The 23,230-nt window shown below is 36.5% G+C and overlaps 4 protein-coding genes and 1 long non-coding RNA gene across 5 annotated transcripts; 4 read left to right on the plus strand and 1 right to left on the minus strand.

Annotated features, from left to right (window-relative positions):
* Nucleotides 1-640, plus strand: LOC125218037 (uncharacterized). The gene is made up of 2 exons (XR_007175861.2): nucleotides 1-187; nucleotides 419-640. It is a non-coding gene; the product is annotated as an uncharacterized LOC125218037 (long non-coding RNA).
* A 663-nt stretch (nucleotides 641-1,303) lies between these two features.
* Nucleotides 1,304-6,629, minus strand: LOC125222319 (putative sucrose-phosphate synthase 2). Its single transcript, XM_048124850.2, has 12 exons — nucleotides 6,171-6,629; nucleotides 4,931-5,160; nucleotides 4,792-4,855; nucleotides 4,014-4,703; nucleotides 3,820-3,948; nucleotides 3,596-3,727; nucleotides 3,331-3,507; nucleotides 3,209-3,262; nucleotides 3,072-3,134; nucleotides 2,048-2,992; nucleotides 1,839-1,966; nucleotides 1,304-1,759 (listed from the first exon to the last, which is right to left on the minus strand). Exons 1-12 carry the CDS (start codon nucleotides 6,444-6,446, stop codon nucleotides 1,477-1,479), a joined length of 3,171 nt encoding a protein of 1,056 aa, XP_047980807.2. The 5' UTR covers nucleotides 6,447-6,629; the 3' UTR covers nucleotides 1,304-1,476.
* A 5,588-nt stretch (nucleotides 6,630-12,217) lies between these two features.
* On the plus strand, nucleotides 12,218-16,018 carry LOC125217922 (gamma-cadinene synthase-like). The gene is made up of 7 exons (XM_048119496.2): nucleotides 12,218-12,307; nucleotides 12,419-12,671; nucleotides 13,148-13,517; nucleotides 13,854-14,072; nucleotides 14,517-14,655; nucleotides 15,076-15,321; nucleotides 15,722-16,018. Exons 1-7 carry the CDS (start codon nucleotides 12,218-12,220, stop codon nucleotides 16,016-16,018), a joined length of 1,614 nt encoding a protein of 537 aa, XP_047975453.2.
* A 133-nt stretch (nucleotides 16,019-16,151) lies between these two features.
* On the plus strand, nucleotides 16,152-17,598 carry LOC125221459 (anthocyanidin 3-O-glucoside 6''-O-acyltransferase-like). Its single transcript, XM_048123579.2, has one exon. The coding sequence runs from the start codon at nucleotides 16,218-16,220 to the stop codon at nucleotides 17,568-17,570; it is 1,353 nt and encodes a 450-aa protein (XP_047979536.2). The 5' UTR covers nucleotides 16,152-16,217; the 3' UTR covers nucleotides 17,571-17,598.
* Nucleotides 17,599-19,843: 2,245 nt separating this feature from the next.
* LOC125221456 (anthocyanidin 3-O-glucoside 6''-O-acyltransferase-like) lies at nucleotides 19,844-21,231 on the plus strand. The gene has a single exon (XM_089070227.1). The coding sequence runs from the start codon at nucleotides 19,855-19,857 to the stop codon at nucleotides 21,190-21,192; it is 1,338 nt and encodes a 445-aa protein (XP_088926353.1). The 5' UTR covers nucleotides 19,844-19,854; the 3' UTR covers nucleotides 21,193-21,231.
* The last annotated feature ends 1,999 nt before the right edge of the window (nucleotides 21,232-23,230 follow it).

Genomic DNA, 23,230 nt, shown 5'->3' on the forward strand with positions numbered 1-23,230 from the left:
AAGTTTCATAGAATAATTAATTTGATCAAGAAAATGGGAATCAAAGCAATTGCTTTTGTTGGCCTTTTCTTAACTATGTTTCTTCTACTTTCGTCACAAGTTGCAGAAGCTAGGCAATTCAATCTCATTTACTCTGCACAAGTTGAAGATAGACAAATTTTAGATTTTTACAGAACAGTTCGCACATGTAAGTATTTTTAATCATCTCCGGATTTATTTATTTTTTGTTCGAGAAATCCAATTTTTTTTTTATCACATGAAAGTATTTTTTGAATAATTGTATGATCCGAGTATCACATGAAGGATTATAATTTGAACAAAATAAAACAGTTTTGAGTTAGAGTGGATTGAAGATATGTATAGCATGAAAATATTATTTATAATTGATTTACTAACACAATTTATTTGAACTCATTAGTGAAGCAGTATGAAGATCTTCCAACATATCCAGAAGCTCCATGCAAATACGGCTGCAAATGAATACAAAAACGACGACGTCTCATTGCTGCTTTTATTTTATTAATATAGTATCATGTTTCTATTTTTTGTAATATTGTGAAAGTTTTTGGAATAAAAAATCACTCAGCTGTAATATGGTCGCCCATGGGCCACATAATTAATATGATCATCTAATTATCTTGCATCTTCTTTTAGTTATTGTAGTTATGGAGGCCTCGAGCCACAAAATTAATATGATCATTTCGTTTAATTATCTTATATTACAAGATTACTTGTAATTAATCAAAATGACGGATTCATGTAAATTGGGTTTGGGGTCGACCAACCCTTCCGTTAGCCCCTTTCGACCTTTAGAACTGCCGCTAACTCCACTGTCTAACGACGCTCTTATTCATTATGTTCGACTTCACAAATTCCGGTTTTAGATAGATCAATTATTACGTGTAATGATGCCTACTCATCACTAAATTATTCTTAATTGATAGCCTTATAAAATACTTCTGTTTCATCGTTATTTGAATTAAAAATAAAAAGAGTAATATACTACAATAACGACGCATATCAATATTTTCTTTGGCTTCACTTTTTTTTGTGAATGCAGACACTTTTAGTTCTAAGATGTATATTTACATTTTCTAGTCAAACATAGAATGACTTACACATCTTTCCTCTTTCGAAGTTTTTCACTTTTTCTTGGTTTCACAATACAAATTTTTCCATACACCAATATAGAATTCACTTAAATTGGAGCACATTTCAATGTGATTTGAAGTGTGAACTTAAGCTACATAAATATCTCCTTTTTATAATCACGATTCTGAAAATCGAAAATACAGTACAACTATTCAATAAAATTATGATGCACAATAAGTAGTGTAAATATTCATACATTAGTAGTATAGCAGTCAACAATGTAATAAGATGGCAGCAAAACAAAGAACGATAAAATTGGAACGATAAGAGAAGATTAGCAGGATGACACGAATAAATCGAGAAATGGCGTATGCAAATGTGTTCTCACGCTGCGGTTTTGAAGAGTTGCCTTAACGTCTCAAATATCTCCTCTGCTGTTGCCCCTCCTTTCACGTAGGCGATGAGCGGGCTGTCTCCCGGGACTATATCGTCTCTTAGGTAGCTTCCTGACGTCCTGAGCAGCTCCTCCGATCCTTTTCCCACCACGTCTTTCATGATCAGAGTCTTGTGTGTTCCGGATATCATCTCCTCATAATCGGTGTCCCCAGTTTCTCCGAGAACCACACACATGTTTGCCACGTTTAGTCGCCAACGCACAAACAAATACCTATTCGATAACAAAATCACCTCACCACCATCGAAAATAAAACACTAAAAATCACCATAAAATGGATAAGATTGGATACCTGAGAGCCTGTGATCGTGACGCGAGAAGAGGAACGGCTTGCATTCTTGTGGAATTCCGGCAATACATCAAGTGGCAACGAAGACCCCTCATCCGAAGCTTCTGTCTCAAATCGTCTACTTTTCTGGCCTGTCCAAAAACCAAACTCAAGTTCATCTCTTCATTCAAATAATTTTAACTCAAAGAAGATTTCGTATTTTTAGAACTGACCTTACTGAGATCCTTTATCACGTACGACAGGCAATGAGAATTGCTCGATTTAACATCATGTTCGATAACACCGGATGAATGGCTCGATTTCAGTCCCTCTGCCGTGTTCATTAGTTTCCAGATGGTCTTCTTTAAGCCTTCTGAACCCCATCGATACTCAATATGCGTCGCGTAGTCTGGATCAGGACAGTGCTTTCCTCCCTCCTCTGTGTAAGTGCCAGGATAATACACTTCACTACCACTGCTGCATATCAAGGCATCAAAATCATTTAGTTTGATATTCCCCGACTTCAAAAACTCGGACAGCTCGGACATTGGCATAGCTGTCGACAATGCAACTCCCGACTGCCTTCCAAATTGTGCATCCAGCTTGATTGCCTTCGAGATCATCTGGATCAGACTGATCATCTTCTTCTCTGGCGCTCCATCGCTGTCGTAGCAGTCAATCGCTAAGACTATCAGTTTACGTCGTTTCCTCAGCACCGGGTACTTGCTCGGTGCATCACTCAGTTTCCTGTCAGCATCGGAGTCTCGTGCCCCTGGCTCCGGTTTGTTCATTTTGCTCAAGAGTTTCTTGACCTGGTCTTGCACCTGGTTGTCGCCAGAGGCTGCCATGTCGAGTGACTCGTTCAGCGATGTTTTGTCACCGTCTAGGGACAGCCTCAACGACATATCCGTGACGTCTTTGAGTGAGTCGTTTAACGAGTACTCTGCAGCTTGCTCGTCTGCTGGAGTGTCGGTCTGCCACTGCGGGTGCCTCATCCGACACGCTGCCACCCTTGTCAAGTATGTTCGGCAATGCTCTGGCCATGAGAAAAGATGAATGTTCTTTAAGCCGTTCTTTCTGCATTCGTTCCACAAGTTTTTCTCCGACACTAACTTAAGAAGTGCATCAGCAATCGCGTTCTGATCATGAGGATCCACGAGAAGACCATTATGAAGGGCCTGTATCATATAAAAACAACTGCATCACTAAACAGATCACCTCATTCGATATAAAAACAGCATGTGGCAGCTTTATTACCTGATGAATATCCACCGGTCCGCCATTCTTCGTTGCCACCATTGGAAGTCCATGAGCTGCAGCCTACATTTCCGAATTACAATATTCACATCTTTTTATACCAAATCCAAATATCAGCAGTGCAACAAAAAACGAACCTCGATTAGTGTGAGTCCAAAGGGTTCAATCACAGCCGGATTTATGAAGACTCCCTGTGACATTCATATTCAACATAATAGTTGTATGATGAAAATTCTGATGATTAATGTTTCAAACAAACCTTCGTTTTGCCAGCTAACCGGTATATCTCTGGAACATCACATTGCTTGTGATGCTTAGGGAAAGCCACTTGCCCATAAAGGTCATACTTATCGATTAGCTTCAATACAGTAATGAGCACGCTGGCATTGCCCCCCGACATTTCATCTATATCGTCCCTGTTTCCCATTATAAGAGTCTGCAATGAATGCCATAGTCATACGTACAATGTCATGAGCCAATTTTAAACCATAAAGTAAAAAAACAAACTGTGACAGCTGACTTACAAGATTAGCAAGCTCACGCAATGGCCTGCACTCACCAAAGGCTTTCACAAGAGTCGTTATGTTCTTTTTTGGATCAGGACGCGACAGAGCTAGAATCATTGGCTTGTGTGGATTGGTCAAGAACCGCATCACCTAAGGCGACCGCGCAAGAAATTGGTATGAAACGTCGACCGGAGTGCATTATTCTGATGGGAAAGGAGAGTATAAACAGATAGGATGCTTACTTCTGCCCATATAGGAGGTACTGCTTGGGTCGATGAACCTTCATTTGTTAGTGCCGCAATGTCGCCATCACCTTCAGCAATATCTTCTTGAACCACGACGTTGCTGAAGTCCATCCCGGGAGGAATAACCTGCAAGTAAAAATGATTTTGAGTTCGATTCATACCCTGGAAATCAACAAAAAGAGTATTATTACCGCCATTCTAGGCATGAAACGACCGTGAGAATTGACCCCGCGTCTCATTCGAGCCCTCAAAACTTTCTCGAGCTTTACATCAAAACCATCATACAGTCCCCACTGTTCCTCGATCTCCTGTTTAGTACTCGTGATAACCAACTCCGCAGCATCTAACGAGAGCTCCTCTCCTTCGATCCTCCTCATAATCCTGTACGTGGAATTAATATCCTCTTTCGACTGCCTACCCTGCTTAAGCAGCTGTTCTAGCTTGTTTCTACCCAGAGAGTGCCCTGTCAAGACCATCGGAACGTTTAAGGCACCTGAAAGGAGAGCAGCACTATCACCTGCGTCCGCATAATGACCGTGGATCACGTATGGCCAGACCGGCTGCCCCCCACCAATTTGGTCGCCCAAAGCCTTCGACATATTGAGAATGTGAGCGAGTGCTCCATCAACAAACTCCAGGATATGAGGCCATAACAGCTCTTTGCTAAGATACTTGTCTCGGGTCCCGAATGGTATCCTCACAATGTAAGCCCCACTGCTTTCTCCGAGGTTGGCTTCCTCAGGACCGCTACTTAGCATTTCCGTGGGCTCACCATAACTCCAATCTACCTCTGAAGACAAAACTTGCCTTGTGAAGAGATCTACTCTGTACACACCGGGCATCTTAGCAAGTGCTCGAGCAAGTTCCACAACATATTTTATCTATCATTTGAACTAAACTAGTTAGTGTAAGAACTTGACAAAAAAAATCATTGGTTATATATAATACCATTATGTATACTATCATTACCTGACCACCGGTATCAGAGTCCCGACCAAGTTCCATATTTTCACCACGGACAAGTCCATGTAGACTAACCAAGACGACAAATTCAATCAGATACTATAATGCAGAATCAAACTACATTGACAGAAGATATTAGTGACACCTTATGAGAACAATATAAAGCTTCTTCTCCTTGTTACTATCGGACCATACTTCCAAGGTTGAGAAGTTACGATCCAAGTGTTTCGTGGGGCTGTCGGGTTTAACAGGCTCTATAACGTCTCCCTTCTCGCCATCAGACAGATCTTCGGACATGTCATCCGTTACATCCTTGCGGCCTTCCTCTCTTTCCCCCTCCCTTTGCGCTATACGCTGCACATCCTCCCATTCCAACTACCAAACACATATGTTAGTTAAAGCCATGATAGTAGCAAGACTTATATAGACATTAGACAGATTAAATAACCATAAAACCATTCCAAGATTCATACAATTAATGAAACAACTGTTGGATATTTTGGTGTAATTGGATTAACTTGATTGATCAGTATTGTTATAATGATACATCATTTAAGTATAGAGGTGCGGAGTGCACGCTTATTTGAATTCATTATGATGTCCAAGGGGCGGCAGCCCCTGTTGTTTTCTGAAAGTCAAAGGACTAATTTTAGTGTAATTGGATTAACTTGATTGATCAGTAATTTCTGAAAGTCAAAGGACTAATTTGCAATTTCGGAAACCTTTTGAAAATTAGTTATTTTCAGTTATATTCCCAACAGATGCACTGTTTCATCAGCAGGTACACTGGTTCGTCTTCTTCATATTCTGATCGATTCTTCTGGTTCTGTAAAATCTCGAATACACATATGAATTTTCTGCATTCTCTGAATTTTATCCGATCAAATAACTTTGGTAGAACCACCGAAATTGATTTGATCTGAAAGTGATTATCACGACTTTCAGATATCCGTTTTTCTGTTCAATAATCATTTTCAGATATCCGTTTTTCTGTTCTATATATTGAATCTCCCTAACAACAACCTCAATTGACTTATGAAACTAAGTTTTTCTTTGTTATTGTTTATTAAAGTAAATAGGAATAGACACTATGTGACCATGATAGAAGAAAATTCTGAGGAAGGAGAAAAAGTTAACAGAAAACAAACAGTATTTGACAAAAAACACTTTTTACTATTCCACTAACAAAGAGATACTATTCCATTTGAAAAAGATGTAAAACAAAAATTGTGTATAAAACAGTCAGAATCAACAAAAGTCATTTAAACATAATCAGAATTTCTCCGGTGCTAATCACGATTAATCCGATGAAAGCGAGAATCGCAGAAAAATGGAGTAGAAGAAAAACTCTCTCTCTCTCTCTCTTTGTGGAAATGGTATAGTACCTGTTTCTTCTTGCGGGCGAGGTGCCAAATGCGCCAGCACATGTTCTCGAGGCGGGAGCTTCGGTCCCTGGTGTTCCTGGTGGCGACGACCTTGATCCAGGTGCGGTGGAGGTCGCTCTCGTCCACGCCGGTCACCACCTCCTCCACGAAGTATCTGGTCGGATTGAAGCCGTCTCTCTCGGCCACGGTGACGGCCGGTTTCTGCTCGTCGATGGCGGAGGCGCCGCTGTCCAAAATCGCCTCCAAATAACCGTTTATCCACTCGTTTCCGGCCATCGGTTGGGAAATGGAATGAGTTAGAGAGTGTGTGTTAAATTAAAGGGGAGGGAGGGAGTTGACAATTCACATGCAAGGAGGTGGTGTTAAATTAATTGTTGGGTTTTCGGTTTCGCTTCTTTTGGTTTCTCGTTTTCATTTCTTCTTCCTACATGTGATTCTAGTGAGAGTTAGAAAATGGTGAGTTGGTTTGATGGGATTGTTTGTGGCATGTGCAATCACTGTGTGTGAATTTTGGGAAGGGAGGGAAGAGACGGAGGAGGTGGGAGGGAGAGAACCACATGGCAGTTACACGTGGGTCCCATCATATACACGTGGCACTTTACTTACATTCTTTCTTCCATCACCTGTCTTTGTCAATTTAATACTCCCTTGTCTCTAGGCCTGCTTATTCGGCCGGTTCCGGTTCTAACCGGATCGGTTGATCGGTTAATCGGTTTTAAATTTTCATAAATCCTAGAACTGGAATCGGAACTGGAACCGATCGGTTAAGAATCGGTCGATTTCGATTCCGAACCGGAACCGATGTGTAATTTTAATCCGAATTTATTTATAATGTTAGATAGTTCAATACTAAAAAAATAATAAGCCAACATCTAGAAATATAACAAATAATACATAAAAAAATCAAGTAAATACACAAAAGTACAAACCAACAATACAATAATATTCATATATGGATAAGAGTGATGTCAAGTGTAGTAGGTCGGATTAGTTTATGTTAGCAATTTTTTAATAAAAAAAATTAGGAGTTCTAAACTTTAGCAATTTTGTTAAAAAATAAGTTTTAAAATTGAATTCCATTTCCCCTTTTTGGCTAAACAAATATTCAATGGAATTTCTAATATAACTAATTGATCTTGTTGTGACTTTTTGGTTTATAACGGAACAATTAATAAATTATTCACAAACATGTTAAAATCATATGTTAAATGAATTGTTACATATATTTGTTATAAAGTTAAATTTCTATCATATGAAATGATATTGTAATTGTATAAGTTCTTTTGGAAATTAAAAACAAACTTATGATATCCTACTCATTGTAGTTAGTTCATCAAAAATTGATTGGGGAAATAATTGTAGATTCAAAGTATCACGGTTTAAACATTTTAAATACTTCAGAAACAGAGCTCGCAAATCTAACACTTTTTAAATCTAAAAATCACGCAATGTTTCAAATTATTTTATTTTAATTCAAAATTAATTCTATTAAATTAGATTTATTAGTATATTAAATTATAAAAAAATAAAATTGAATTATAATCCGGTTCCCGGTTAGGAACCGGAACCGACCGGTTCCGAACCGGAACCGGTTTTATTTAAAAAGTTGGAACCGGTACCGGAACCGGAACCGAAAAATTTGGTTCCGGTTCCTTAATTAACCGGTCGGTTCCGGTTCCGATTCCGGTTAACCGAGAAACGGAGAACCGTTTAAGCACCCCTACTTGTCCCCCATAATTTGTCACCATTTAACTTGGCCCAGGTTTTAAGAAATATAATAGAAAGTGGGTTGAAAAAATTAGTGGCATATGGATCCTACTTTTATATATTAGTTTTATAATAAAATGTGAGTATGAATGAGTTAATGGAATGTGAGGTCCATTACCAAAAATGGTAAAAGGGAAAGGTGACAAATTTTAGGGACAGACGAAAAAGGAAATAGGTGATAAATTTTTAGGGACGGAGGAAGTAATTGAGAAAATTTAAGTACGATCGAAATTTGATCTAACTTCCTAAAAAAAAACCTATTATTCATAAATTTAAAACTCACCAAGTAATTCATCCTATTCAAACAATGGAGTAATAATTTTTACCCCCTCCATTCCAACAATAATAATGTCAAAAAGTGCTAAATTTTGATAGATTGATTTAAATTGCAAATGAGTCAGAAATTGGGTATTATACTCCACTGCGCATATTATTATTAGTAAAGCAAAATATACAATGAAAAAACATCATCAAGTAAAATTCACCAAGGTATTGCCTATTCTATTTAGCTAGCCTAAGTATTGTGCCTTAATATAAAATATTAATAAAATTTCATGCGAATATATATGCTGTGGGAAATTAAGAGAAAATACAATGTTATCTTTCAAATTTGAGTATTTTGCATTTGTGGCGTTTTCTCCTCTTAGTTTGCTAACTTTTTATTGTCTGTGACAGTTATTTGAAACTTCTCCTAGAAATAAAAAAACTATTATTCATAAATTTGGTTGACGAGGATGAAAAATAAAGCCGGGATGTGACTTTTTTACCTATAGTTGTTTTCGATTGAACATTTTGTTTTTATTTATACATTGAATTTGTTGTTAATTATTGTAATGTACTTATACTTTATTGCTCACCAATTTCAACTTCAAACGTTTCTTCAGTGTATATATAAAAATAAGAAAATAGTATGTGGTACAAGAGTATCATCCAAGCTGAAAATAACCACAATCAACCAAACTTTATCTTGTTGTCATCTTTTGCTAAGAATAGATTCAAACAAGTAGCTTTCGCAATGGCTTCCATCATCTTGTAATAATTTTGGTGATTCTCATCAATGGCACATGATATGAATGACTCAAACTCTAAAACAAAATAGCAACCAAAGCAATTACTCTAATGAAATAGGCATATTTTTGTGATACTCTATAGATTCCAACTATATAGGGAGTGACATTATGCCAATTAAAGGAAAGGGCATCTACTCATGTTTCTTTTATCACTTTTTTGTTCTTTCACTAGATTGTACTTTGCACATGCATGCATATGCTAATAGTGTAGTGTTTGGTGTGTGCTTTTGCATGCTCCCTCCATTCCATATTAATTAAGTCATTTTCTATTTTAGAAAGTTCTAAGGTAATTGATCATTTCTACTTTTGAAAAAAATAATCATCTGTCTTATTTTATTCTCTCTCACTTTATTCACTATCCACTGAACACACTATTCTATCAACCGTGCTGAAAAGAAGCAGCTCTATTAACAAGGAACGGAGGGAGTTATTTTTGTTTCAATTTATCAAGTACTTTCTCCGTCCCATTAAATATGAAAGCTTGCTTTTTGACACGAGATTTTATGTAGTGTTGTTTTGTGAGTTAATTAAAAGAGAATAAATTAAAATGGTATTTCCATTTTACGAAACGTTTCATTTTCAATGGGACAACCCAAAAGGAAAACATTTCATTTTCAATGGAACAGAAAGAGTAGTATTTTGGTAGACGATGAAGTCATGAAACCAAACCTAGTTGAATTTTTTTCCATCTATTCAATAGGTCAAGAGTTGGAATCAACCCCACAATTAGAGATAAATGGGAAATCACTCCTGATCCTTTTTGTTTAAAATAATAATTTTAAATAGAGTTCATATATACATATGTGAGGAGGATAAATGTTTGTTTGATTTACTAATAATCATTAAATCTTCAATCTATTAATTTTAAAAGAAGTATCTCATCAATTGAACTGTGCTTCGCAGGCTAAACTTGTGTTTTTGGGCCACAATAGTAGGTGTGGACATAATCTCCATTGCTCAGTTGCAGAATGATTGTTTAGCCCATTTTCTTTCTCCTTGTTGGGCTTTAGTCGATTTAGTAACCCAATATCAATCAATTAAACAATTCAACTCAATTTAAAGCATCATCCTATTTAATTTCGAAAATAGGCCATGAAATACTACTTATTCTCATATTTTAACTTTGACGATTTATTTTCATTCTAATTTTATCATTCAAAATAAACACATCAATGGTTATTTTTTAATGTAACCAAATATAGGGGCATAAAATATGTTCTAACAATAAATTATTATACATATATATGTGATGGGTAGTATAGATGCATAGATTTTAAACATTCGAGATATATTGCCCAAATCTGGACAAAACCATTACATTGATCAAAACCACTGCTCAGAGAAAAGAAATTACTAAAATTTTAATTTCTTTAACTTTTTTAATATAAGAAAGTGTAGGAAGGTAGTAGTACTATAAATTATCAGCTTTAATTTGAGGGTATGAAAATATGGATTGGGTCGGATTTGAAGAAAAAAACCGTCATCAAATTAATACTCCTATATTTTAACTTTACCTTATAATTAATATAACAATAAATATAAACATTCATGGACTAAACAAAATTAAACACCCATAATTTACGAGGGGATACGACAATTTCTTCTATCAACATGTCATGTGCATTTTCTTATTTTCATGTGGTTTTTAGGCTTCTAGCTATGACCGAATTGTTAAAATTATAATAAAAAATAACTTTGACTATGGGATGCAACCTAATTGGTTAGACCAATCTATATTTGATAAAATATGAGATTAAAAGAGCAAAAAAATAATTAAAATAATAGTAGTACTCCTAGTTAAGAGTTAAGATTGTAGTTATGTTTAGCAGTGAGCCAGAGTGATAGTATATGTTATAATTGAGATGATGTACTATATGATTAATGTGACGCGAAATGGTTTAAAGAGAAGAAATTAATTAATTTTAATGGATAAATTTAAAAAAAATGTCAATTTTCATGAATGGGGCATTAAAATACACCTATTGCCTGGCTATTGTATACGAATATGATAGAATAAAAACATATTGATTTCTAATCAATAAAAAATATATTGGGATCGAAATGCTAATATTTAACATTTAATTCCTATTTCCTAAACACCAACTAGTGTTACTATAATTTGAAGTTGTTTGACCAGATTAGCCGCCTTAAAAAACAAAACCACATATTTAACCCGAATTTAGCCGCCATAAAAAACAAAACCACATATCTTAACCCGAATTTACTGATTCAATCTGACAATTGACAATTTGATAGATTTCTTCTCATGTGAATGTGTGAACCAACAAGTCGTCGCGACAAAATTTATTCCATTTTATGCATTTTATCATAGTATAATGAAACAAAAAAAAAAAAAAAATACCATACTATCATACAAGATTGAACAATTTTTAAATAGTGGTGATGTCTGCCTAATTGTTCGAAGGGGAAATTTAAATTATCATAACTATCCAATTTTTCTAGTCAATGCGATAAACTCAGTTGGCCGTGCTAGCAATTTATGTGGCTAGAGTTATGATCTAGTTTTGCTAGGTATTTTAGTGTCGATGAATGATTAATGAGAGAAAATAACTAAAAATACCAACAAATACTTGTAGTTACTGTGGTGTCGCGGAAGCAATTTCAATGTCGAAAGAATTGACAACATCGTGGAAGTTGTACTAGCACAATTAGCAATAAATTGAGAGAGATCATAATAGAGATACATATTGACAGTGACACAAAATATACAATGCTCAATGCATAAACGTAGGTATTGTCAGACGGAGAATATATCATTTCTCGTTTGTTCTGGCGGCATGCTTAACACATGCAAGTCGGACGGGAAGTGGTGTTTCCAGTGAGAACTTTTAAAATTTAAATAATAAATTATGAGTTTTAAAATATTCTCAATTATCCCATCTAACAAAGTTTGTTTTACTATCATTTGTTTCAAGAGTCTTATACTCAAAATCACATTATTTAGTTGTCCACGCCGTCCCATTAATACCTATTTGCGTCACTGTTTATAGTTACAAATAAAAAACTCATGGACAACTGAATTTTCTTTTAACTTTGTACCAAAATTTTAATGGAAAGTGAAATTTACCAAAATACCCCTGGCACTTCCGTGTGTGTGCCTATAAATTGTTGAAAGCTTTCTTGCAAATTTCACACCATTAATCAAGCACAAAAAGGTGAATCACACCATTGTTTTGAGCAATAACGAAAATGGCTTCCGCTAACTTTCGCCCACCCACCACCGCTTTCACCCCTAGCTTGTGGGCTGAGAATTTCACTACGTTTACATTCGATCATAAGGTATATACTATATCTATATAGTATTATTGTTTATAAAATTTCAATTCGACCAAAATTAACTACTATATCTATATATATTATTGTTCATAAAATAAAATATTTTTCGGGCAGCTGCAGAATAAGTATAATGAGGATATTGAAGCTCTGAAGAAAGAAGCAGCAATCGTTTTGATGGCTGCAACTTCGTCTGAACTGATTGTATTAGTCGACAAGCTCGAGCGGTTGGGATTGGCTCATCATTTCGAAACTGAAATCGAAGAAAAGCTCCGACAAGTCTATGATGATTCCGATGAAGACTACGATCTGTTCACTACCGCCCTTCGATTTCGCTTGCTCAGACAACATCATTATCACGTATCTTGCAGTATGTCATTCACTTTTGATGTCTTAAGGTCAATTTTTGTCCTAAACATATGACCAAAATATAAATTTGGTCCAAAACATTCACTTTTTAAAAAACAAGTTAATAACAAATGAAATCTTTGTTGGAATGGTCTTTTTTTACGGCTCTGTCAAAAAACTAACTGTCATACAATTGTGCAATTAGTGTTGACCTAAGTTTTTTGATGGAACCGTAAAAAAAAAGACAATTTCGGCGACATTTTCATTTGTTATGGACCCGTTTTTCAAAAAGTGAATGTTTTTTGCTAAATTCGTATTTTGGTCATATGTTTAGGATCAAAGTTGATCTTTACGTACTCCTTTTGAATAACGAAGTTTTTACATAATTTTTTTGATACATATTACTATTGCCCTATTTCAATCGAATAAAATTGGGATATGGATTATCATATTGAATTAAAATTTCGACATAAATATAATATAATGTTATTGAAACAGGTGTTTTTGACAAATTTGTTGAGGAAGGCAACAAATTGAAGGGAAGCCTTTGTAGCGATGTTGAGGGGCTTCTAAGTTTGTATGAAGCCGCTCATGTGAGGATTCACCATGAAACTATTTTAGATGAAGCACTGGAATTTACAAATCATCACTTGAATCGTATGTTGCCAGAATTAGAGTCTCCCATGAAAGAGAAAGTGGAGCAAGCTCTCCAACTCTCCATTCATCGGGGGCTTGCAATCTTGACCGTCCGTTTTTACATTTCCCTGTACGAATCAACGGACGATGATCCTCTCCTCGTGAAACTAGCCAAATTGAACTTCAACTTCTTGCAGAACATGTATAGGAAAGAGCTCTCCGAACTTTCCGGGTAAGATTAAAACTGATGATACTATACTAGATTTTACAGAGATTAGGTACAGTCATATAGACTAAAAGTGACGTTCCATCTCAAAACCCAGGGACGCAACCGGCCTTTGTCTAGGTGGGGAAATTCCCCCGTCAAAACCAATTAGTAATAAGAAGAGTGATCTGCTAAGTATTTAAATTGATCTTTATTTTTATTTTTATTGTTAAAGTGAGATAATTCACGTGTGAATATCTCAAAAAATTGTATAATTACAAATGCACACCCTTGAATATGGGTTTTTAATTTTAATTCAGATCTTAACCACTAATTTAATCAAATTTAGTCTGATTTTTGAAGGTGGTGGAATAAATTTGAGCTTAAGTCGAAATTGCCATTTGTAAGAGATAGAGTAGTAGAATGCTATCTTTTGGGAACAACATATGGTTATGAAGCTGAATACAGTTGCATTAGACGAGATGTTGCCAAAAGTGTGCTAATGGTTACTGTTATAGATGATATCTATGACAATTATGCTACACTTGAAGAAGCTCAACTTTTTACTCGGATATTGGAGAGGTATGTAAAATATATATTCTGAGAAATGTCATGCTACATTTGCATCACTTGTGAGTATCTTATTGTTTAGTCTATGTCAGCGTTAGTTTTTTTTCATCAATTTGATTTTATTATAATACCTTACAATAATCATTATTCATGCATGTCAATTAGTTTACTAATTACATAAAATCAAAACTCAAATTTTCATTTCTCTATAGTTTCAAATATACCTCGTATGAATTAAGAATTAATCGAATTTTGATCTTTTGTGGAGTAATATGTAGAATAACATTTCTCTCAATAAATATAATTAATCTGATGTAGAAGAATCTTTTATATGTCACCTTCCTTAGATGCAGATCTATCTTTTTGTAGCTAGATCCACAAACATGTGCACACGAAAAATAACTCTTAGAAAATTTGTAACTAATTAACCTTGAACTATAATTTAATTTGTCTCAGGTGGGACTTTGATGAGATTGATGTACTCCCAGATTACATGCAAATTGCATATAGATTTATTATGAGCATCTTTCAAGAATTCCAACATGAAGCAGCCAAACAAGATAAACTGTTTGCAGTTCCTTGTTTCATAGAAACAGTATGTCCCACACTTTTCATTTTCAATTTCAATTCCTTCCCTCTTATATGCGACACACTTTGGGATGTTCCCATGCACAAGGGTATTTAAGTACTTTTATGAAAATTTTAAGATGTAACTATTCAATTAGTTAAATTTGGGAATCAAGAATTCAATCCATGTTAAAGTTTTCATGCACAAGGGTATTTAAGTAATTTTATGGACAATCTATTTTTATTTTGATTTCAAAAGAAATATCGTTGAGAGACTTCTGTGAATGTCTATTTGGACCTACAACGTGAAATGTCTGACTCTGTCACTAATAATCATTATAATCAATTGTTTCATATAGTAATTAAGTTGTGGGGTTGTGTATACATAGGACCGCATACATGTTTAATTTGACATTTAATTTTTTGAAATTGTGTTATATATGGGCAGGTGAAACAACTTGCTAGAGCTTACAATCAAGAACTGAAGTGGGTTATGGAAGGGGAAATGCCTTGTTATGAAGAATACATGAAGAACTCAGTTATCACAAGCTGTATTTATGTGATGTCAACAGCTCTAATCCCCACTATGAAATCTTTCAATCAAGAAACAACTCAATGGCTGCTTAGCGCCCCCAAAATCTTGACTTCCACTGCTACATTAGGAAGGCAATTGCAGGACTTGGCCAGCCATGAAGTAAGCACTACTAAATAAGAATAAACTCTAATATATACTGCATCTGTCCTGGCTAAGATGACATATTTTTTAATGGACACAAGATATTATGAGTTGTTGGTTAATGTGTATAACTGAGGAGAGGAAAACGTGGGTGCATGTAAGTACGGTTAAATAGAGAAAGATAGAGTGTTGAATTTTAATTGTAAAGAGAAAAAAGAGGTTGGATATATTAAATGGAGATATAAAGTTTACAAAAATAGTTTGTGACCTCAATTTTAAAAAATATAACCTCGTTTCCAAAAAATTTTAAGTATTTAATACTTTACACATTAATGTTTAACATTGTCATGCATGCAAAATTGCCTCTATTTCTTATAAATATAGATAATGATATATATGTGTATATATGCATGTGAAGCGCGAGAATAAGAAGGGAGAATTACCTACGGTGGTGGATTGCTATATGAAAGATAAAAGCGCATCGAAGCAAGAAACGCTTTCCAAATTTATGGATTTAATTGAGATTGGATGGAAGGATGTGAACGAAGAATTGGTGAAGATAAAATGTGTGCCCAAAAATGTTGTGGATAAAGTTGTAAACTTTGGTAGGATAGCAGAAGTGCTCTACAAGAACAAAGTGGATGGCTTTTCCTATCCAGAAAAGCAATTGGTATCACACATTGCTGATCTCTACGTCGATTTATTACACGTTTAATTGATTATTTTAGTGTACGTTTACTTTGAGATATGATGATGAGGAGATAAGACCTATTTATCACTTTGATTTGACTATTTTGAAAATTGTGGTAAACTATTTTGAATTTTGGACAACCTTTATTTCCTTTAAATGTTACAGAAAAATAACATCGCTTAAATATTACCTTGGGACGAAGAGAATATATGATATAATTTCAATGGCTGTAAAAATCGTGGATACCTACTCTATGTCGCCGCCGCAGTCTGGCGGCACCACAGAGCAGTCGCTTCCTCTTGTATACTTCGACATGATATGGCTCAACTCCATCCTGACCGAGGATCTCCACTTGTACCCGTTCAAATGCTCCCGATCTCATTTCCTCAACACCATCGTCGTCCAACTCAAAAACTCCCTCTCCCTCACTCTCGGACACTTTTACCCTCTCGCATCCAACATCATCTTCCCACTAACCCCCTCCGCCATGCCTGTCACCGCCGTTGCCTCCCTCGCCCTCACAGTCGCCACCTCTGACGCCGACTTCGCCACCCTAGTCTCGGATTCCCCTAAACCCGCCGTCGAATTCCATCAATTCGTCCCACAAATGCCGCCGCTGCTTAACTCCCCCACCGACATCAGATTCAGCGCCATCGCAATCCAACTCACCCACTTCCCCGGCGAGGGAATCTGCGTGGGCCTCACAATCCATCACTCAGTTTGCGACGCCAACGCCCTCTCCCGCTTCCTCCGCTTGTGGGCCGCCATCAATAAAGACGGCGGCCGCGAAGATTCTGATTTTATACAGAATCTTCTCCCTTCTTACAGCCGAGATTCCATCCAAGATTCAGACAGACTTACCCTATTCCATTGGAATCAAGTCAAGAAAAGCAAACCAACTTTTTCACTAACACTCCCTCTTCCCAATTTCAACAAATTAGTCCGAGCAACGTTCAAAATAAGCGACGCCGAAATCAAGAAGCTCAAGAGCTTCGCCATGATCAAGAATCCTTCCACTTTCGTCGTCGTCTGCGCTCATCTCTGGACCTCCATGGCCAGACTGGACGACGACGACAACGACAACAACAACAACGAGCCTTGCTACTTAGGCTCTCCCATCGACTGCCGCCGCCGCCTCAACCCGCCGCTTCCCGACGACTACTTCGGCAACTGCGTGATGCCATTGCTTGCCTTCTCAACACACGGGAAGATAAAAGGGAATGGAGGGTTTGCGGCGGCGGTGGCGGCGGTTGTGGCGGCTATCGAGGTTGTCGGAAAAAGCACGAGGGTGTCGGAGTTTTTCGAGAATCGATCGGAAATAATGTCGGAGTTGATCGGGAAGAAGGCGGTTTGGGTTGCGGGATCGTCGAGGATCGATCATTACGGTGAAGATACGGATTATGGATGGGGGAAGGCGGTGAAGTTTGAAACTATTCATACTGATTTTCAAGGAGCAGTTCATCTTTGTAAAGGTAGGGAAGGAGGAGTGGAGATTGGGTTGTCTATGGAGAAGGGTAAGATGGGTATTTTTGCAGATGTGTTTAACAAATTCCTACACATCAATAGCAATTTGTGAATTTATGTGTTTTTGCAAGTAATTTCATTGTGGGAAGAAAAATAATAGATAGAATGATTGTAACTTTATTTAAATTTGTTTGGAGGCTAATAAAGTGGGGAAAAGTAGTTCTTTTTTTTTTTTTAATATGTTTTAGCATAATTAGCTAATGCCAGCTAATACTCTCCTCGTTTTATAGTAATAGAGTTATTTTATTATTTTGGTACGTTCCATAGTAATAGAGTTATTTCCCTTTTTAGTAAAAGTCAATCCATTTTTTCACACCTATTCACCCTGTCTTAATTTTTTCTCTCTTCATCTCTCTATCTTTTTCATTTTCTACTTTATTCTCCCTTACTTAACTCACCCAACACAATTTTTTCTTAATCTCTGTGCCGAAAAGAAACGCCTCTATTACTAAAGAACGGAGGGAGCATATACTTTCAATTATAAGTTGCTTATAATTACTGGTAATACAACAACAAATTCTTAACTTTCATGGAGCTCAGTTGATAACATGGATTCTACATCAGCCAGAAAATTTGTCACTCCATTATCTCCTCTATAAACATGATCAATATATATATAGTTCAATCACGAAAATCAAAATTCCGATATTTTTTGCCATCTATACCTTTTGACTTTGGTCAAACACCTTATTAATTGTTAATATTCTATAGTATTATTTTTATTAAATATTAACAACATGAGACACATAATAGAACTTTTGACTAAATTTAGCCCACCATTCACTAAAAATGTTGTATCAATTCTTTATAGTAATATACATTTGGCATAGACGAGGCCGAATTTCAATTGATGTGGAAATCGTCTAGAGCTATTCATATGGATTAAACTAATATTTAATTCTATTCAAAATTTAGATATATATGGATTGCACTAGAGTGATAACTAATTTACAGTAATAATTCAATTCAGTGTATTAAATTTATCAACACAAAGATATAAGTTTATCAAGACAAGAAAATTGATAAATTTATGATGTTTTTAACATACAAAATTAATATTAGTTATTAGTTATTACCATAACTTAGTTAATATTTGATCACACGCCCAAATTATTACAATTATATGTTTGTATTCTAAAATTATAATTAATATTATTGCTAGCCGTCCAATTAATTCATCTGACGTAAACTGGCCCTATTGACATTCCCTAGTTTTTGTTAAACATTTAAGTTGATTTTATTTGAACACCCCCATATATATACTTATTGATTTATTGTAATAAAATAAAAATATTAAATGAATACATGCGCAGACGTGAGACGCGCTCTTAGCGGTGTTTGGTTATTAAAGTATATTGACATTATTAATTAATAACGCAATTGTGGGACATTACATGTGCAATTATTGATTAATTGTAACTTGTTTTACTACTCATTGCCCATACGATTCGCGTGCCGTCGTGCGCGACTTATTTTTTTGTATTTTTTTCACATAAAAAGAGAAATCTTGTAAAGTCCAAATTCAATCTCTATAAGGATCATTAAATCATTATAAGTACTTCCTCCGTTGTAATAAAAATGATCCTTTTCTTGGACAATATAGGATTTTGTATACTTAAATTTTGTAAGAAATTAGAGAAGAGATAAATATGTTTTTATTTTTAGTATATTTGATCTTCTTGGTTAAGATAAACAAAAAGAGAATTGGATCATTTTGGGTAGAGATGAGGTAGCTTATAGACGGCTATAGCTACTTAGTTCTTTCGTCATCTATTAACTGGCATCAATTTCTTTTTGGGTCCATCTCAATTAGTTGACACTCTTACTTTTTTCTACTTCTAGTAATAGACTCATATTTCACAAACTAATTCCACTTACATTTTATTACAAAATTAATATATAAAGTAGGAATCATATTTCATTCACTTTTTTCATGATTTTTCACTATAATTTTTAAAATTCCTGCCAACTCAAATGGTGTCAATTAATGGGAGATGGGGGAATATAAAACAACAAATTCATAACCTTCATTGAAGGCTCATCCTATTGCTCCAAACATCACTTCTGCACTAATCGCAAGACATTACGTCCTTTGATTAATTCCCCTCTCTATTAAACATTGTCAATTTATAAACTAGTACTGGATTAATTAAATTTGCTTCCCTATCGCATGTCTACACATCTTTAGTTTGTCAATTATAACTCTTTGCACATTACTATTTTATATTCACATCATGAAACACGTAAAGTTACTTACATCCATTGTTTAAAGAGACCTTCCGCCAACTATATATGGAGTAATATAGATTATTCCTCATAAGGGAAGCATAATTTCAATGGCTGTAAAAATCGTGGAGACTCACTCCCTCACGCCACCACCCTCCGGCGCCGATCAGTCACTCCCTCTCGTATACTTCGACATGACATGGCTCGACTTCATCCTCCCCGAAGCTCTCCACTTCTACCCCCTCAGATGCTCCCAATCTCATTTCCTCAGCACCATCCTCGTCCAACTCAAAAACTCCCTCTCCCTCGCTCTCCAACACTTCCACCCTTTATCATCCAACATCATCTTCCCCCTCACCCCCTCCGCCATGCCCGCCACCACCCCCGCCGCCCTCCCCCTCACCGTCGCCATTTCCGACACCGACTTCGCCACCCTAATCTCCAACTCCCCCAAACCCTCCGCCCAATTCCATCAATTCGTCCCACAAATGCCGCCGCCGCTTCACTCCTCCGCCGACATCCGATTCAGCACCGTCGCGATCCAACTCACCTTCTTTCCCGACGAGGGTTTCTGCATCGGCCTCACCGTCCATCACGCCATTTGCGACGCCAACACGCTCTCCCGCTTCCTCCGCATGTGGGCCGCCTTCAACAGAGGCGAAGATTCAGATTCAGATTCTATCAAGAATCTTCTCCCTTCCTACAACCGAGATTCCATCCAAGATTCCAACAGACTAACCGTATTCCGTTGGAATCAAGTCAAGAATAACAAACCAACGGTTTCACTAACCCCTCCTCTTCCCAGTTTCGAAAAATTAGTCCGAGCAACTTTCAAAATCAGCGATTCCCAAATCAAGAAGCTCAAGAGCTTCGCCACGATCAATGATCCCTCCACTTTCGTCGTCGTCTGCGCTCATCTCTGGACCTCCATGGCCCGATCGGATGACGACGATAACGCCGACGACGAGCCGTACTACTTAGGCTCTCCGGTTGACTGCCGCCCCCGCCTCAATCCGCCGCTCCCGGACAGCTACTTCGGCAACTGCGTGATGCCTTTGATTGCGGTCTCCACGCGTGAAACGCTGAGAGGGAATGGGGGGTTTGCGGCGGCGGTGGCGGCGGTTGTGGCGGCTATTGAGGTTGTCGGAAAAAACACGAGGGTGTCGGAGTTTTTTTACAATCGATCGGAAATAATGTCGGAGTTGATCGGGAAGAAGGTGGTTTGGATCGCGGGATCTTCGAGGATTGATCACTACGGTGCAGATGCAGACTTTGGATGGGGGAAGGCAGTTAAGTATGAATGTATTCATACTGATTATCAAGGAGCTGTCCATCTTTGCAAGGGTAGAGAAGGAGGAGTGGAGTTTGGGTTGTCAATGGACAAGGGTAAGATGGGTATTTTTGCAGATGTGTTTAACAAAAACCTCATCTTCAATAGCAATTTGTAATTGGATGAATCGTCAATAAAGTCAATTGGTTCTGCAATTTCTAATTTGCAAAATTATTCTATATATGCATTGTTTTCTTTATTGAGAACATCGTTTAAATTATCTTTACGTTACACTCACTAATAGTTTTCTAGCTATCATATCAAATGTGATTTCATTAATTCTTTGTTGTAAAATAAATAGGAATAGATTTAAAATTAATGGTTTTATTTATTTATTTTTGGAATTGGGAGATGGAGCGAAAATTTGAGCATTTGTTTCCGACCATGTGACTTCAGTATTTTTCTACTCGTTATTTGGAAACTACTTCCTCCGTCCCACATAATTTGAGACACTTTGACCTGGCACGGGTTTTAAGAAATCTAATGGAAAGTGAGTTGAAAAAGTTGGTGGGATGTGAGTCCTACTTTTAGAGTATTAGTTTTACAGTAAAATGTGAGTATGAATGAGTTAGAGCATCTCCGGTGGTGGATTTCCACTAGGACTTCCCACAAAAACCTCCTGCCACGTTACTAGGACTTCCACTGGGACTTCCCATCCTACTGCACAATGTAGGACTTCCACTAGGACTTCCCGCAATAAAATAAATTCACAATTACTCAATGTACGGAATTAAAATGTCAACGAACTGTATTTATAGAGTTTTAAAAAAAAATAATTAAATTTTAAGTCGGACATCTGACTGTGACGTCCGACCCACGCCACAATGGCGGACGTCCGCCCGCCCGTCGCGCGGATATCCGAGGACATCCGACGTCCTCACGGGACGTCCGTATCCGAGGCGATGTGTTCCAATGGCGGACGTCCCGGTCGCCCGTCGCGGAAGTCTGACTGGCCGTCCGCCGTTGGAGATGCTCTTAGTGGAATATGAGGCCCACTATAAAAAATGGTAAAAGTGAAGTGTGTCAATTATATGGAATAATCCAAAATGGAATACTGGATCAAATTATGTGGGATCGGTCGAGGAATTTTGAAGTGGAAATGAAATTAAATTCAAGAATATATCCGCGAATTTAATTAATGGTTCCATCTATGTCATCGTACAAGGTAGGTAGGAAGATTAAACTTTACTTTCAACGGAAACTAATGATGTTAAGTGGGGACATGATGGCTTTTTATCATAATGATTGATCCAAAGTGTGCATATATATAGATTTGATTGGATGATGAGAGTCTTATTATTCGCTTTGTCCCATATATTCATATTTACAATTTCGGTAAGTCCACGTAATATTGTTCGTTTTGTTTTGTTTTTTTTTTTTTGTTTTTTATTTCTTTTTATTATTATTATTATTATTATTATTATTATTATTATTATTATTATTATTATTATTTTCCAATTTTGATAAGTGGATTTATCTTCCATTAACTCATTATACTGTATATAAAATTAATACTTTCATCCATCAATAAACTTCTCATTTTGACATTTTTTATCTGTCCAATAAATTTCCCATTGCTTTTATAATACCTTTCGTAATGGACATCGCATTCCACTAATTTTATCTTAACTTACTTTCTACTCCTTTCGTCTACGAAAAATAGACCATATTTGTCATTTTTTGTTGTTCACAAAAAATAGAACATGTTTAAAAAATGAAAGTTTTCAACAACTAATATCTCATTTTTTTCTTCTCTTTCTTTACCAATTCCACATTAAAACTCGTATCATTCACAATGTGTCCTATTTTTCGTGGGCATAGGAAGTACTATAATTCTTAAAGCTCGTGTCCAATCTAATGTACCCTTGCATTAATGGATGATCAAGAGACCATATACAAGTGAGACTCACCTTTCCGTTAAAATTTTCAAATCTCTATTCTTCACATTTCTAAAAACCCAAGTCGTGTCAAATGTAGATATAACACATCGATCCAGGGGCGGAGCCAGGAATTTGTAGGGAAGGGGGCAAATTTATATACGAAGGAGTATTAAGAACCTGCGGAGGGGCATTTAGTGAACGATTAAAAGCAATAAAATTAAAAATGAAAAAAATATACATATGGTAACAAATATGAGGGGCAAATGCCCCACCTAT

This window comes from Salvia hispanica, chromosome 1 (assembly GCF_029641045.1).
Source record: "Salvia hispanica isolate PSC_SH4W2 chromosome 1, Shi_PSC_v1, whole genome shotgun sequence".
Taxonomy (NCBI): Eukaryota; Viridiplantae; Streptophyta; class Magnoliopsida; order Lamiales; family Lamiaceae; genus Salvia; species Salvia hispanica.

Excerpts from the sequence above, each read along its gene's own strand:
- LOC125222319 (XM_048124850.2), bottom strand. The coding sequence starts at position 6,446 with ATGGCCGGAAACGAGTGGATAAACGGTTATTTGGAGGCGATTTTGGAC. Across the intron at positions 4,856-4,930 it reads CTTTATATTGTTCTCATAAG|TCTACATGGACTTGTCCGTG; the intron begins GTGTCACTAATA and ends CGTCTTGGTTAG. Across the intron at positions 2,993-3,071 it reads GACCGGTGGATATTCATCAG|GCCCTTCATAATGGTCTTCT; the intron begins GTAATAAAGCTG and ends TATATGATACAG.
- LOC125217922 (XM_048119496.2), top strand. The coding sequence starts at position 12,218 with ATGGCTTCCGCTAACTTTCGCCCACCCACCACCGCTTTCACCCCTAGC. Across the intron at positions 12,308-12,418 it reads CGTTTACATTCGATCATAAG|CTGCAGAATAAGTATAATGA; the intron begins GTATATACTATA and ends TTTTTCGGGCAG. Across the intron at positions 14,073-14,516 it reads TTTACTCGGATATTGGAGAG|GTGGGACTTTGATGAGATTG; the intron begins GTATGTAAAATA and ends AATTTGTCTCAG.
- LOC125221459 (XM_048123579.2), top strand. The coding sequence starts at position 16,218 with ATGGCTGTAAAAATCGTGGATACCTACTCTATGTCGCCGCCGCAGTCT.
- LOC125221456 (XM_089070227.1), top strand. The coding sequence starts at position 19,855 with ATGGCTGTAAAAATCGTGGAGACTCACTCCCTCACGCCACCACCCTCC.